Source organism: Lissotriton vulgaris, chromosome 4_1 (genome assembly GCF_964263255.1).
Source record: "Lissotriton vulgaris chromosome 4_1, aLisVul1.2, whole genome shotgun sequence".
NCBI classification, from domain to species: domain Eukaryota; kingdom Metazoa; phylum Chordata; class Amphibia; order Caudata; family Salamandridae; genus Lissotriton; species Lissotriton vulgaris.
Window position 1 is genome coordinate 1,475,892,499 of NC_141691.1, and position 16,428 is coordinate 1,475,908,926.

At 52.8% G+C, this 16,428-nt stretch overlaps 1 protein-coding gene across 1 annotated transcript in view; it reads right to left on the reverse strand.

Annotated features, from left to right (window-relative positions):
* The window catches only part of PRKDC (protein kinase, DNA-activated, catalytic subunit), a 2,818,033-nt gene that overhangs the window by 2,460,074 nt on the left and 341,531 nt on the right, over nt 1-16,428 (reverse strand). The window contains exon 19 of the mRNA XM_086965729.1: nt 576-662. Within this exon, the coding sequence (XP_086821855.1) occupies nt 576-662 (87 nt within the window). The remainder of the gene's footprint in view (nt 1-575; nt 663-16,428) is intronic.

Genomic DNA, 16,428 nt, shown 5'->3' on the forward strand with positions numbered 1-16,428 from the left:
GTAATTAAGGAATTAGACCTACAACTTTCTGCGTATGTGTTATTCTTTCAAATAATTGCCAAGGGAGCAAAGCCCTGTCCCTCTACCTAAGGACGCCTTACTTGTATGCTGCTTCAGGTGTGAGGCAGTAGTGCTTTGCAAAAGTATGGATGGACAATTATGTGGCTCTCTGGAAGATGTTGGCAAAAGAGACACCTCTGCAAAGATCCGTGGAACAGCCTTGATTCTGGCACAATGAGTATTTATGTTCTTTGGATGAGTTTCTTTGCCAGGCATGACACGAGCAGGAAGGAGGAGATCACACACGAGCAGTAAGGAGGTTTGTTGATGCTTTCCTGTGCATCAATATTAACAGGGCCAGCAGTGTAGTGATCACCCCCATCACTGGAACAACATACCTCTGGGTAAAACTGCATTCACCCCTCTTTCACGTTGACACAAGAGTCTAAATGTCACCTGTTTTGCCACTATAGGATCTACATCCTAATTGCTTCCCACTACAGCACCAGTCATGCACCTACCCTCTTGTCACAACCTGCAACTCTTAGCTCTGCTCCATCTGCTCTCATTCTTACCTCTTTTCCAAATTTTGCAAACAGTGCAAAACAGGAGACCCTTTCTGGCTCTACTGGGCATTTCTTGTGGCTCTTTGAATTAACACCCTGGAAATAAAAATCACAATATTAGGAAGCATTCAACAGTTATGCAAACAAACAGAAGGCCCTCTGGCAATTTCTAGATTATCAAGTTGCTTGGAGTTTCTGAAATTGTGGGTTAATATGTAATGGATTAATCAAGTCAGAGAGCACAAGGCCTTCATGACTGCATCACATGCACAGTAGCCGTGCTAGCACAGATGTCTTTGGCCTCAAAATGAACAATCAGCAAACAAGAGAATGACAACCAGAACTCACTGACCAAGACAACGTTTTAGAACAACTCTGTCATCAAGCTCAAGAGCTGTGGTTTCACATGAGTTAAGGAGAACATCTCTCTTTTGAATCTGTTCCACTACTGGAGCATTTCTTGGTTTTTTTATTTAACAGTTTTATAGACAACTCCTGCACTGTGAAGTAGGAGGATACTTTACAATAGAACACAAACAATGTCAATGGCTTCTTACTTCGAATAAAGAATTTGAAGAAATTAAGAAATAATGAACTTCATAAATGCAGTGCATCGAATAAACCTGAGGGGTGTGGGACATCAGTAAACAAAATAATCGGAAGGAAGCAGAAGAGAAAAGCTACAAGAAACGAGCTAACTTAAGGAGACGGACAAATGGAGTAGGTAACTTACATTCTGTAACAATATATCAGGTAGAGACATATTGTAGTAATACATTCCTTACCTTTAAAATTTCGCCCAGGCTTCAGTCTGTATCCGGAGATTTTTCATTAGCAGTACCCCGGTGCGCCGGTAAGTGGCGTCGGTCGGCTCCGCGTCAGTCGTCGTGCGCACCAGAAATGACATAGCAGGACCGACATAGAAGCTGCTTGGTGAGCACGCGGACGTCAGGTCTTAACACGACTTTCCACGTCAGAAGCGCATAGCCATGAAAGACACTGACCATAAGTGGATCGAACACCCTTCAGGGGAGTCCCTATCGCTAGAAATCAGTTCGCAGAGTGGGGAGGATGGGAGGGGTGGTAAGAAATCTACAACTTGAATATGTCTCTACCAGATACATCGCTGACGAAGGGAAGTTAACTTGCTCAACTGATAGAGACTTCTAGTTGTAGATTCCTTAGCTTTAGAATAGATTCCCCAGCAATACCAACCCCAGAGGTGGGTCTGCGAACCAAGATCACATGAGAAAAACCTGTAAGACCGAATGGGAAAAATACCAGTCCCTCTGGAGTTGGCTGTCCAGGCAGTAGTGTCTCGTAAACGTGTGCAGAGATACCCATGTTGCCGCCTGACAGATATCCAGGACTGGGACTCCGCTTGCTAACGCAGTGGTTGCCGCTGTGGCTCTATTAGAGTGAGCACGTAACCACACAGAAGGTTACTTCTTTGCCAATGCATAGCACAATTTAATGAAGAGGATAACCCATCGAGATTTGGTCCTTTTATGTAATGCCCGAACCTTCTTGGCATCCACATACCCAATGAAGAGTTGATCGTCCACCCGAAAGTCTTTGGTTCGATCAAGATAGAAAGGCAACGCACGCTTTGGATCCAGGAAGTGGAGTTTCTCCTCGTCCTTGGAGGGATGACGGAAGGTAAAAAGTGAGCAGGGTAATGAATTTGCCTCACATGAAAGGGCGTGACCACTTTAGGGAAGAACAAAGCTTTAATTTGAAACACCACTTTATCTGTATGGACAGACAGATAGGGAGGCTTGGATGATAGCGCCTGGAGCTCACTAACTCTGCAAGCAGAGGTGATGGCAATGAGGAAAGCCGTCTTGAGGGTAAGGAGCCTGAGAGGGCAATTATGAAGAGGCTTGAAGGGGGCACACATAAAAGTGAAAACCAAATTTAAATCCCATTGGGGCATTATGAAAGGAGACGGAGGAAACAAATGAGTAAGGCCCTTCAGAAACCTTTTGACAATTGGAGAAATGGCCCAAAGGGTGCCCAAGCAGAGCTTTGCTAGCCAAAGATAATATGTACAACAGAACCTCTGAATGAGAGGCAGAAAGGGGATCAACAGTGTAGGAGTCTGGCTTACTATATGGTGCACACTTCTTTAAGTGAAGCATGTTGCACTAATCCATGCAACCACTATGGTGATTTAGTGGTCTTTGAGAACCTTTGAAAGATCTCAAAGTGGTAGCTGTGGTGAGCAGCTTCAGGCTTATTTTGAAAGAGTGTTAACCCCTTCAGTGCTGCGCGAATTCCGCTGCGGTGCTGAAGGTTCTAAAGAACCTATGGACTCATGACGGAACGGTTCCGTCATGAGCACAGGCCAACCGGCGCTCATGACGGAACCGTTCCGTCATGAGCACCGAAGGGGTTAAGCAGCTTGTTTTACCAGTCTTAATCATGTAGGGTAGGTTAACCCCTTCCATGCTGGTGACGAACCCCAGCCGTCATGCACTACGGTGCTCGTGTGCTGATGACGGCTGGGGTTTGTCATGGCCCGCCCCTGTTCGTTTGTTTACCGCACGGGGGCGGAAACGGGCCAGCAGGGAAGGGGTTAAATGAAAAAAGAACGTGTGTATATATAAGAATTTCTATTTTTTACACAACACTCACTAATACATTGGTATATCTCCTAACCAGAGATATAAACACAAATACACAATACTTCAATTGCAAATAGGTAAGTAAGCACAAAATACAGTGATTTCCAGGGGGAGAACAAATCATACATTAAGAAAGTGGAATGTGAACTGCGACCAAAGTCGGAACTTGGACAAGAGACTCAAAGAAGCTGGGGACACCAGGAACCACCCAAGGTTAGTACCCAGGTACCCCACGGAGGCTGTGCGCAGGCTGGAAACACAGCCATGTGTCCAATAAAAGTCAATGGGGAAGTCGCGGTTGCAGTTTTTAAGAAGGAGGACCCTTCACAGATGACCCTGAAGAAACCCAGTGGAAGACAGAAGGTCGGAGAGTTACCCCACCTGTGAATACACCAGGAACCAGGATACCTACCCCAGGGAAGCCAGGTGCATAGGTGTGGACCACAATGGAGGACTTCAGGAAAGATTCAGCTGAAAAGACTGTGCAAGAGTCCAGAGGAATCCAAGGATGGATTATTGAAGGGAAGAACCTGTAACCAGAGGGGACAGTATCTATGCCATTCGGTGGTGACCAGGAGGCACAGAAGAGCAATGCCCACCGATGACGGACGGCTCAGAAGGGTCGACGGTGACCTTGTCGCTTCAGCTGTGAGGTCCTGGCGATGCTGAGAAAGACCAAGAGCCATGCAGGAGCTGTCCCACGTCAGAAGTCAAGAACCAGGGGGTTGGTGTCCGGTGGGAGCATCAACAAGCCTTAGCAGCTGCAACAGGCATGGAAAGCACAGAAGGAAAACGTTGGGACCAGCAAAGTACATGGAACTCACCACCAGCAGGGGAGTAAGAACAGGCCTGAGGAAGTAGGGGAGCCCATTGGAACAGAAGAAGACCCTCAAGAGGACCCAAAGGCCGAAGGCACAGGAGTCGCAAAAGGACCTCGAGCAGCTCACCAAGGATGTAGGCACACAGTGCAGAGAATGCAGTGAGGACAGTGTACTTGGCAGGAAGAGAGGCTGGAGCTTCTTGGAGCCCGAAGAACTCTGAAGTGCAGAGTTAACAAGCCTTGGCAACATGCACAGGGGTTTGGTCCCAGCCATTCCGGCGAGGGATACTGGACTCAAAATTGCAGAGAGGACAGGTCCGGCCTCGAGGGAGTTGTAGAAACACCACCTGTGTTGCTAAGCCTTTCGAAGTCCATGGGACGTCAGCTTTGTTGCAGTGCCTGCAGATGCAGGGAGCGACTCTTTCACACCAAGGGAGATTACTTTGGGTGTCCTTGATGCCCGCAGGTCTGTTGAAGTTCCTAGATGTAGCAAAGACACATATGAACAAAACTTGCAAAACAGAGAGACCTGGAGCAGCAGGAGTCTTCCTTGATGCAGCCTCGGTTCCTGGCGATGTCCAGAGCAGTCCAAGTTTCCAGACAGTCTAAGATTGACATGGTTTCTGGCTTCAGTCTTGCCTAGCGACAATTCTGAAGAGCTACCTATAGGTAAGCCTTTAAGTACCCTAGTGAAAGCTTTGGAACGACTCAGGGTTCCCTCCCAGAGGAGAGTCTGGACAGAAGGGAGGATACTCCCATGTCCTTTGTCCAGTTTCGCGCAAGAGCAGGAGCAAAGGGCTCCTTGAACTGGTTCAAACTTGAGTATACAAGGAGAGCACCAAATGTGCCCTTTAGGTTTAAAGTATTTTATTGAAGCAGGGTAAGGAAGGAAACAACAAGGACATGAAAAAGAAAAACCACAGGTGCCCCACAATCAATGCGTACGGTACATTAGATACATCAAAGCATTTCTGTCTCCTCAGTGGGCACCATCCAGCATGGAAACACAGCTTGCGCGCCTGTGGTTAAAGACAAAGGGGGGGAGAGGGGGGGGGGGGGAGGGGAGAGGGGGGGGGGGGGAGGGAAGGGGGGGGGGGGAGGGAAAAAAGGAAAAAGGGGGAAAAAGGGTGGGGCAACAACCCTGCTCCATATCCTACCCAATCAACAAACCCCCCAACTACTGCACCCCAACCCACCCCCTGTACTTTGCCAATGGCCATCTGCTCTCCCCTCGTAGCGACCCTCCGGTTGACTCCGCTACTGGACGCCGACTCCGACCAATCAAACCGGCGGATCCGGCGGCGGTGTCAGCCGTAACAGCCTGAGATACCTAGGGCAGGTGATCTCCCTGAACTCAGAACACAACAGACCATGGAAAGGCGCCCACAGCTCCTCAAAAGCATCTACATCCCCCACTGCCACTAAGGACATTTTTTCCATGCCAAGAACATGCCACAATCTATGCAGCCAGCCGACAACGGTGGGGAGCGTGGTGGAGCGCCAGTGTATGAGAATGTTTTGCACCGCTGACCCCAGAGCTATCGCAATCTGTCTACCCCTTCTAGACCTGAGGGGGTACATCAACCCATTCGGCAATCCCAATAGGACATAGGCAGGGAACCGTGGCAGCTCTATCTCGAAACATTTGTCAACCTCGCTAAGGACCTCCTCCCAGTAAGAAGCCAAAAGGGGACAATCCCACAAAATATGTGTAAGCGTGCCAGTTTGGCCACAGTTACGCCAGCACGTCCCTGGTATTGACCTATCCATCTCATGTAATTTCTCAGGAGTGCGATACCAATAGGTCGAAATTTTGGTGAAGGTCTCCGTGAGCCCCGTGTGATAGGCAGAGTGGCGTGAGCGGTAGGAGATGTGGTCCCATTCTGTATGACTCAACACTCGTCCGAGCTCCCGTTCCCAGCGCTCCCGACCCGGGTTGTGAATGTGAAAGGTGGGGGGCTGCAGCATCTTGTACAAATCGGAGATAAGCTTAGCGTCCGACGTGCGAGTGATTAACCAGCGCTCGTACACTGTGATCTCCCGGTCCGCCTTTTCGCGCACTTGGGACTGTAGCGCCCAGTGGCGCGCCTGCATATACCGCATGCGCTCCGTCTCAGGGAGGCCATATTCCCGCCGTAAGTCCTGGAAGGGGATGACACCCTCTGGGCCATACAGGTGATACAAAGTGCAACAGCGGGCCGCCCGCCAGCAGTCTTAAGCGCCAGGCTCGGTTCCCGGACCAAAGTCCGGATTGCCAATTAGCGGCGTGAAGGGAGAGGGAAAGGTAGTGAGTTCATGTCTAGTGGCCACTGAGTCCCACACCCGAAGTGGGACACGAGTCACAAAAGAGGCGTAAAGGTTAGGGGGCCGATGAGCCCGTCTCAAGAATGGCACCTCCTGTAGCGTTCTGCCTGCTACCGCCTGGTCCTGAAACAGCCAGTGTTTGTCTGACTCCCACCGGCTCCACTCCACCAGATAGCGAAGTTGGGCGGCCTGGAAATATTTCCGTAAATCTGGTATCCCTAGCCCTCCAGATTCAGGCGCCAGCGTAGCAATGTTCCTTTTAATCCGCGGTCTACGGCCCTGCCACACAAAACGCGCAATGGCCGATTGAGTCTCTGCGAGCCACCCTGTGGGGGGCTGCAGCGGCAGCGCTCTAAACAGGTATAGTACCCGAGGTAGAAGGGTCATCTTCACTGCGGCCACCCTACCCAGCAGCGATAACGTGCCCCTATCCCACCGAGTCAGTTCCTCTCTGATTTTCGTGCTCAAAGCCGCATAATTGGCCGTGACCATCGCTGGGAGGGAGGGTGCCAACAGGATCCCCAGATACGGAATCCGGTCCCCGGACCAGCTCAAAGGGAAAAGCCTCTGTAGTTCCGCCCTGGTGGCGCCGGTTAGCGAAATATCGAGGGCAGCAGATTTCCCGAGGTTCACCTTAAAGCCCGCCACCGCGGCGAAGAGGTCCAATTCTGCGATACAAGCCGGCAGCGACCTCCGTGGGTCATCGAGCGTCAAAATGACGTCATCTGCATAGAGGCTAATCGCGTGGTGAAATTCTCTTATCTTGACCCCGATGATATCGGGGTGCTGTCGAACCCTTTGAGCAAACGGCTCCATATAAAGAGCAAAGGGGACAGTGGACATCCCTGTCGCGTTCCCCGTTCTATAGGAAAGGGTCGGGAGCTGCCCCCGTTCACTCGGACCACCGCGGACGGAAACCGGTAGCAATTGAAAATCAGGTGCCGGAACTTCTCGCCTACCCCGAACTTGCCCAGGACCTTCTCTAGGTAGGGCCAGTGCACTCGGTCAAAAGCCTTCTCCGCGTCTATGGAAAGGAGCATTCTTTCCCCGGGGATCCTGGAGGCCTTCTCAAGAATATGAGTCACCCTCTTCGTGTTGTCCACCGTCTGCCTGCCAGGCACGAAGCCGGCTTGATCCGAGTCGACCATGCCTGGGAAATGAAGTGCCAAACGTGCCGCCAGTATGCTAGTGAACACTTTCAGGTCCACATTCAGTAGCGAGATAGGACGGTAGGATCCACAGGCAGTCCGGTCCTTGCCTGGTTTCGGGATCACGGAGACCGCGGCCTGGAGAAATTCGGGGGGGAATGGCGCCCGGCTCCGAGAATGTGTTGAAGAGGCGGGCCATCAGAGGCGCCAGCTCCTGACAGAAGGTCTTATAAAAAAGAGGGATGAAGCCATCCGGGCACGGGGCCTTGCCCGGTTTAAGCCGGGAGATCGCCGCGACCACCTCCTCGATACGGATCTCCCGCTCCAGATACTGGGCCTGATCCGGCGTCAACGACGGGAGCGGCACCGATTGCGGATAGTCCGCCTCCGCCCGGGCGGAGGGGGCCTCGCCAGTGTAGAGGTCAGCGTAAAAAATACGGAAAACGTCCGCAATTTGCTCGTCTTCCGTGACTGAACCTCCGGCAGGGGTAACCAGCTCCTTCACCCGGTGCTGTTGGTGTTGGACCCTAAGCTTGTTGGCCAAAAGCCGTCCGCATCTGTCGCCACCGGTGTAATACTTGTGCTTCAGACGAAGCATCGCGTACTCAGCCCGGTCCATGTCAAGGGCAGACAAGAGTTTCCTAGCGGCTTTCAGTTGTCTCCAGACTCTGGGGGCTCCCGTTCTATGATGGACCTGCTCCAGCTCCCGCACCTGCCGGGTAAGCTCATCCCTTTTGATCTGGCGATCCTTGTTCTCCGCCGAGGAGATAGCGATAAATTCGCCCCGGAGCACAGCCTTCAGGGCGGCCCATTGCGTCGCGCGGGAGGTGTCATCATTATCGTTTACGCGCTTGAAGTCCGCAATGGCCGCGCAAATCTGTTGCACCGCCGACCGTCTGTGCAATAGTGTGTCCCGGAGTCGCCAGACCCCTCTCGGTCGAGCCACCGGGGGTAAATTGAAGGTACCCTCCACCGGCGCATGGTCGGAAAAAGAGAGAGGACCCCCATGTCGGCATTCGAGGCCAGAGCGAGCATCGGGCCAGTCACAAGTAGATGGTCCAGTCGTGCGTAGGACTTGTGTGCGTGTGAGAAATAGGAGTACGCGCGGGTCGCAGGGTGGAGGCGGCGCCACATGTCATGCAAGTCCAGCTCCTCAAGTCGGGTGCGAACCGAGCCCGAAAGCTCTCCCAACTGGTGGCGCAGTTGCACAGACCTGTCCAGAGCTGCGTCGAAGACCAGATTCAGATCTCCCCCTAACACTATGTGCCTATCAGAGGTGGACGCCACGTCTTCCAGTGCCCTGTGCAAAAATTGATCTTGATGGTCATTGGGGCCGTAAATAGAGCCTACAGTCATCACCAGGCCCCCTACCCTAATCCTGTATGCTAAGAGCCTCCCTTTCTGTTCCGCTACCTTTTGTAAGATCTCCCCCCTGAACCCCCTGGAGAACAGAAGTGCCACCCCTGCCGTTTTAGAAGCGCTGGAGGAAAAAAGCTGCGTGGGGAACCTGGGGGTACGCATTGTGGGACAATCTTTGGCCAGCAGATGGGTCTCCTGTAGCAGGCAGATGTCAGCCTGGGAGTTCTCTAACAGAGACAGTACTGCCCGCCTTTTAACCGGGTTATTCAGCCCTTTCACATTCAGAGTAACAACTTTAAGAGCCATCAAGGAGGGGAACCCTTGAAACGCACATGAAGGTGGGCAAGGCCCAGCAGGCGAACATAGAGGCCACCTCACGAAACCTCAGCGCACAGCAAACGCAGACATCCCTACGGCACAGTACAGTCCCCAAACCCCAAAACCCCCCAACTAAGTGGACCCCTCCCTTCCCCTGGAACTTCACACATTTAACCCCATACCGCTCCCAACTCCCAGCCCCCCTGCAAACCCCCAAACTCAAAACACCCCCCTGCAATTCCCATTCCCTCTCCCCGCTCCTCAAGTCATTCAAAGAAGTCATTGTCCCAGTCCGGTCCTTATCGGACAAGGCCGTGGAAAGTCAATCTAGTGGACGTCCAGCCACCACCACCTGCACTCGCCATCCCGTCCCTCCCCACCCCCAGAACCCCCGCACCTGCAATAAGGAAAGGCTAGTGTAGACTCCCCCCGGAGTAAGTTCAGGCCGTCAAGGCCACTTCACCGATCGCTGTTGCTCTGGAGGCCTCCTGGATGGCGGCCGACATGTCCGCCCGAATCGTGGGCGAGTCAGGCCGCTCCGGTGGCGGGGAGCGCCTCTCCCCAGCCTGCTGCCAACCATCTCGAGTGCTTAGTCTGCGGCGCGGCGCCGGGGTGTCTGTATCCGATGCCGTGATGCCCAATACTGCGCAGACATCCTGGAGGGACCGGAGCTGGTGCAATGTTCCGTTCCATCGAAAAATCAGGCGGAAGGGGTGCCCCCAAGAGTACTGCGTTCCCTGCTCCCGGAGAAAGTCCATAGCGATTTTAAAGGATTTTCTCTTCTGCAGTGTGACCGTAGATAGGTCCTGATAGAGGGCCACCGGGTGGTCTCTGAAGCGGAAAGGCTGCTGCTGCCGCGCCTCGCGGAGGATCCGCTCCTTCAGGGGGAAGTCCGGTAGGAAGGCCAAAATGTCCGGGGAGGGCGCCGTAGCCCTACGAGGGCGGCCCACCCGGTGCGCCCTGTCGATGCGGACTTGAAAATCCTCTGGCTCCCCCAAAATTGCACGGAAGAGGGCCTCTAGGTAGGCGGTCACGTCTTCACCCTCTTCGCCGGACGGGACGCCCCGGACCCTGATGTTGTTCCGCCTGGACCAGTTTTCGAGGTCTTCGGCGTGGGCCTGCAGCTCAATCTGTTGCTCCCGCAGCCGCAGGACCTCCTGCTGCAGGTGGGTGATCTCTTCGTCCCTGGAATGACCAGCTTCCTCCACGGTGTTGACTCGCTCCCCCAGGGAGTCCACCTCTCTCCGTACCTCGCAGACCTCTCCGGCCAATTCCTGCTTCAAAGTCTGAAAATCCTCTCTTAAGGAGCTAAACAGCGACTCCAGGAACGATCGTGTCACCGGGGGCTCCCCGCCTTCAGCGCCTCTAGAAGGGGCCGGGGAGTTCGGGGCAGCTTGGCTCCCTCCGCTGCGTAAGGCACCGCGTCCCAACATGTCCGGCAAAGTACGATCGCCTCTCCTTTGACCCCTGGCATTCGACATCCTGGCAGCGCGGAAGCCACCGATGACCGTCGCTCGGCGAAGAGGCCACTAGGGCCAGGGCAGCTATTCGGCAGCCAGGAAGCACCGCCACACAGAGGCCCTGATCAAGGCCGGGCGGCCGGTCCGAGGTTCCCAAAATGGCCGCCCGTTACAGTCAATGGGCCAACGCCCAGGGAATGAGGCCTACCTCCGTCTCGAGTCCAGTGGCGATAAACACAGCCGGAGGGCAGGCTCGCGGGGCGAAGGCAGCCGGGGCTGGCACGTCTGGATGAATAAATGCTCCGGAGGCGCGACACCACTCCGCCACGACTAGGGTTGGGCCGGAGCGGCCGCGCGAGGTGAGCGTTCTTAAGCCCCGGACTTGCGTAGTAGCCGGAAGCCGGCTCCGCTTCCGTCGCCCTCCTCCGTTCGGCTCCGCTGGCGAAGTCCTCCTCAGCACCCACTCGAACACCGCGGTGCAGACACTCCTGCGGGCCACTCACAGTCGGCAGAGCACACCATCGAGACCCCAAGCTTGAAGGTCTCGCGGCCTCCGGGCCGCACACAAGCCGACCAGCGGGCTCCGCCCCAGGCTATCTCGGTCAGAATCGCACCTCCGGCGGGGCACCCAGGGCTCAATGATCGCTCCACACCACCACGGGGGTCACCAGGCTCAGTCACCGCTCGATCCGGGGGGGAATCAGCGGCTGCGAGCGGTGCAGGGTTTCAGGGGTCCGGGAGCTCTCGGCAAGTGCGACCTCTCAGCCCGCCATCTTGGCCACGCCTCCAAATGTGCCCTTTAAAGCAGTCTGGTGCACTGGTAAGCGCTCCCACCCCAGCCCTATATACTAAGTCCTATCTGGGAGGTGGTCATACCTCCCTGCGACAGGAAACCTATTGTTCTACCTTCCGCTTGCTCAAGGTGGCTCAGCAGCAGGAGGGCAGAATCATGTCTGTGGTCAGCAGCAGCACTAGCTTGCTGTTAGACCCTGAAAGGCTGTAACGGCGAGTACAGGGGGTACCCGAAGTGAGCCCCCAGTACATGGGATCATACTTTCAAAACTGGAATCGGTGTTGGGGTAGGAGTCCAACATGTTTGATACCAAATATGACCGGGTTCAGTTCAGCCACTATGCATTTAGACATCTCATAATAACTGTCCACTGTATGTATAAAAATGGCTGACCGCACTTCCAAAGCCTGGAGAATCGACTCCAGGGTATGTAGGGGTGTTCTGCTCATGCAGGGGCACACTCACATTTATAACCAAGTACCATGCCTTCAGAACTGAAAGGCCTGCCGTAGGGGTGACTGATAGGTTTTAAGTGTAGTGAGCTTAGATATAAGAAAACGTATATCTGCTGTGAGAGGTGCAGGCATCAACTTGCGCAGGCTATAATGGTAGGCCTGTAGCCACCGTTTGAGTGGTCTTTCAAGGGTGGCAAAATACATGCTGCAGCCCTTGGGAGACCCTTGGTGTACCTCTGCCCTGGGTACCCTAGTACCATATACTATGGTCCTACAAATGAACACCAGTAGCAAATCATTGAGGTACAGAAGTACTTATCATAGTCAATTTAGGGAGGAAGCACAGTGACTGGGCACCTGATTAGCAAGATCCCCGTCAGACTAGCCAAAAAATTACTGATGCTAGCAAAAAGTTGAAGTAACCATGAAAGCAGATCCTACGTCCCAACAAACAGCTTTCGCTGTGCACGATGCCACAAATTTGTTCAATCCACAGGTGTACACTGTTATTGTGGCAGGACGCCTGGCTGCCAAGATGGCATCACAGACTTCGGGTGGAAGGTAGAAAGCTGTCATCTGCTGCCACTCAATCTCCACGCAAGGAGGCGGAGACTGGACAAGATACGATGAAGAATCATCCCCTGCTACAGAGGATCCTCCCGTAGGGGCAGTCTGATCATGTGGCAGGGATTCCGTGCTCATACAGAACTGTGCATATAGAGACTTGGAACCTCAGTGAATTAGGGTGTGCCAAAACTCACCTTAGTACCCAAAATCCCCTACCAGCCTAGCTACAGTGTCTTATTGGTTATCACAAAACTCCCAATGCTTAAACAAACCAGAACATGGACTTAGTACACCTCAGGTAACGTGGAACACATGAACACTCTTTCGTTATACAATCATTCCAATCCAGAACAAGGAGTAAAAGAGGACACGTGCATATTTTAAATATTTATTCACTAATGCAGTGTTCTCAAACGCAGTATCTTAGCTAGTACAAGCAAACATATTATAAGAAACAAAGTAATCAGCATAGTCACTAGTCCATAGAACATAAATGGTGAAAGCATGGTATTATGCTAAAACGAATAGGGTTTAACAACACCTAATTCTAACCCTCCCTAGCTAGTATATTATATTATATCTAAGAAGGTCTCTTTGGGTTTTAGCAGGGCGTCCCCATACCTCAAGATCCTAGTGGTAAGGGATCAAATCATCTGCCACCAGCTCTCTGCATGCGAAGCTCCATCAAGTGTGTTTGTATGCTCTTGTGCAAAGCAATATAAAACGCGCCTAAAGCCAGAACTTGGCCGCAGCTGCATGTATGTTATGTCTAGGAACGTGCGAAGATCAGACCTCACAACAACCACTGTGTTGAAATATCCTTGAAGGTTTCTGCACTCACTGTACAGACAGCTCGCCAAGAAAGGCTGATATTAGAGTAACAACATATTATTCTCGCATGAATCAAAACATTCTACTAGGCTCAAAGCTAAAGCAACAGCTTATGTGTCGTGTGCAGAAGCAGCAGAAAGGTAAAATGGCGTTTAAACTCCTAATAAGCTCATTCTAACTTAACACAGCATACAGGCAATAAATATCTATATGACAATCGGAGGACCGATGGCCATGCTCAGAAGGTCAGGATACCAGGCTCTTCGTGCCCAATCCGGAGCCACAAGAATGACTTGAGCCCGGTCGTGGCTTATCTTTTTGAGCGCTGTGGGTAGAAGTGGTATAGGTAGAAAAGTGTAGAGGAGGCCGAAGCTGCACTCGCGAGTTTGCACCGCCTTGGAAACTCCAAAGCGCAATGGTGCGGACATTGAGAGTTCTCTTTGGAGGAAAACCGATCAAACCAAGGTTCTGTCCACCGCTGAAAGAGACCTTGTGCCGACTAAGGGTCCGTGACCTCACCCCGCCCTCTTTGTTGCAGTAGGACAATGCAGTGGTGTTGTCCATGAACACCTGCAGCACTTCCCTTTTGAGAGAGGTGAGGAATGCCTTCAGTGCTAGTCTGATCGCAGGGTGCTGCAAAAGGTTGATATGGAGACCGGCCTCCAAAGGAAATCAGATGCCTCTGATCTCTGCCTCTGCCAGGTGAGCGCACAGTCAGATCTGGTAGGGGAAGGGAAAGGGATCTTCCTCTGACCCCAACCTTGGTCTGTTAGCCACCACTGCAGTTGGTGCGCAGTTCCCATGGAGATCTGGACGCAGTTGGATAGATTGCCCGGATGCTGCGCCCACTGGAACTTCAGGTCCCACCGCAGAGCCTGCTTAAGCCATCTGGAATGATCCACTAACGGGATGCAGGAGGCCATGATGCCCAGCAGCCTCAGAGTCATTTTCACCTAAATCCAGGCTAGCAACATCGGTATCATAGCCCGAATATCCCGAACTCGCTTCTTGGGAGGATAGGCCCAAAACTATACTGTGTCCAGAATCGCTCCAATGAAAGGGAGCATTTGAGAGGGAGTTAGGTGTGACTTTGCCATATTAATAGTGAACCCCAGGTTGCATGAGGTCCGTCGTAGTCTGGAAGTGAGAGACGACAACCTGGGGCGAGCCAGCCTTCAACAGCCAGTCGTCATGGTAGAGGAGGATTGGCACCCTTGATCTGCGCAGCTGAGCTGCGACCACCACCATCACTTTTGTGAACACCAGAGGGGCACTGGTAAGGCCAAATTGGAGCACAGTGAACTGAAAGTGCTTGTGGCCCACCCTGAACCATAAGTAACGTCTGTGGGCACGCAGGATGAGGATATGGAAATAAGCATCCTGCAAGTCCAAAGCTACCATCCATGCTCCTGGGTCAATGGACGAAACGACCTGGGACAGAGTGAGAATTTTGAACGTCTCCTTCAAAAGGAAGAAGTTGAGGGTCCGAAGGTCTAGGAAAGAACACAGGCCTTTGTCATTTTTGGGCACCAGAAAATAGTGGGCATAACAACCACGTCCTACTTCTGGCACAGGGACCCTCTATGGAACCAGTGGCCAAGAGAGCCGTAACTTCCTTGTGGATAAGTGCCAAATGATCCTCCGACATACGTTCGTAGGAGGGTGGCATGGAGAGAGGGGTAGTCTCAAAGGGGAGGGAGTAGCCCCTTCGGACTATCCGCAGAACCCACCTGTCAGACGTGATGGACTGCCAACTGAGGAGGTGAAGGCTAATCCTGCCTCCGAACGGCCGATGATTGCCTGATATGTTAGACTAGGAGGGTTTGGAGGGAGTGGCAGAGAGGGAGACGGTGGACTAGCCTGTCCGCTGGCTCCCTTACCCAAGAGGACGCTGGGTCCCATGTCCGCGGGCATGCAGAGGCTGGACAGCTTGCATGACTCAGTGGCTGGGCTGGACAGGACGTGGTTGAAGCGCTCAAGCATGGAGTCTGCCTTGTCGTCGATGTCCATCAGGGTAGAAAAGCCAGAAGTCCTCAACCTGGCGTAGGGTCGTAATGCTACAGACGAGGCAACCGTTCTGCCCAGTGGGCTGGTGATATTCAGTCCACAACAAATGTTGAATTTCGCTGCGCTTCTCCCGTCTGCAACTGCCTGGGAGAGAACGGCTTGGGCCTTCTCCAGGCACTGAAGCAGCACCTGTGCAACTGTATCCCAGATGGTATGGGCATATCGGCCCAAGAGTCAAACGGTATTCACCGACCGTAATGCCAAGCTGGAGGAAGAAAACATCCTTTTCCTAAGATGGTCCAGCTTCTTGGATTCTATATCTCGGGGAGCTGAAGAGAATGCGCCTTTGTAAGAAGTCCAGCTGCCCCTTCCAGTCTGCTTCACAACCTCCTGGTACAAAATCAACACCAGGGACAAACACAGGGACAAAGTCCCTTTCAGCGACAGAACCGACGTCGATTTGGCTCAGTGTCCACGTCCGGGGTGAGGATGGGGTCAATGCCGATGGGTGGCACAATCGATGTCGGGAGGGTTGCCGCCGGGATCGCCGTCAGGGAAGGTCGAATTGGAATAACCAATGTCGGTCTGGATCCAACCGACTCAGCGAGGCCAAAAGCCGCACCAGCAGGGCCAGGTTGCCCAAAGATGAGATTGCAAGGCCTCATAAAATTGTCGCAAATGGGCAAGTGATGCTACGGCCCCCAGGAAAGCTGGTGAGGTACAGAGTCGTCTTGGAAAGAGGCTCTGGGACGGAGCTTCTTTGACTTCTACTTCTGCTTACCTGAACATCTCAAACATTTCAAATAGGATGAGGGGTGCATGCACTACAACCGTTTTTGGGAACTTCCTCTCGATCGAGAACGGGAGCAATGCTGAACCGAGCGCCGGGCCTCCAACAGCTTTCGGGCCACTCTCGCAAAGCCTTAAGATTCATGGCCCGGCACTCGAGGCACGACTTCGGGTCATAGTCATGCTCCAAGCACCAGAGGTACAGGAGGTGTGGATCCGTCTTGGATACCATAGGATGACAGGATTCACAGGGCTTGAATCTGGACCTATGTTGGGACATCTTGACATCACCAGGAGTCCAAGACTCAGAGGAAAAACTTCAACACAAGTAAAAAAAAAAATTTTTTTAAAGGGTAGCCAAATAACAGCTAAAGGGTAGCCAAA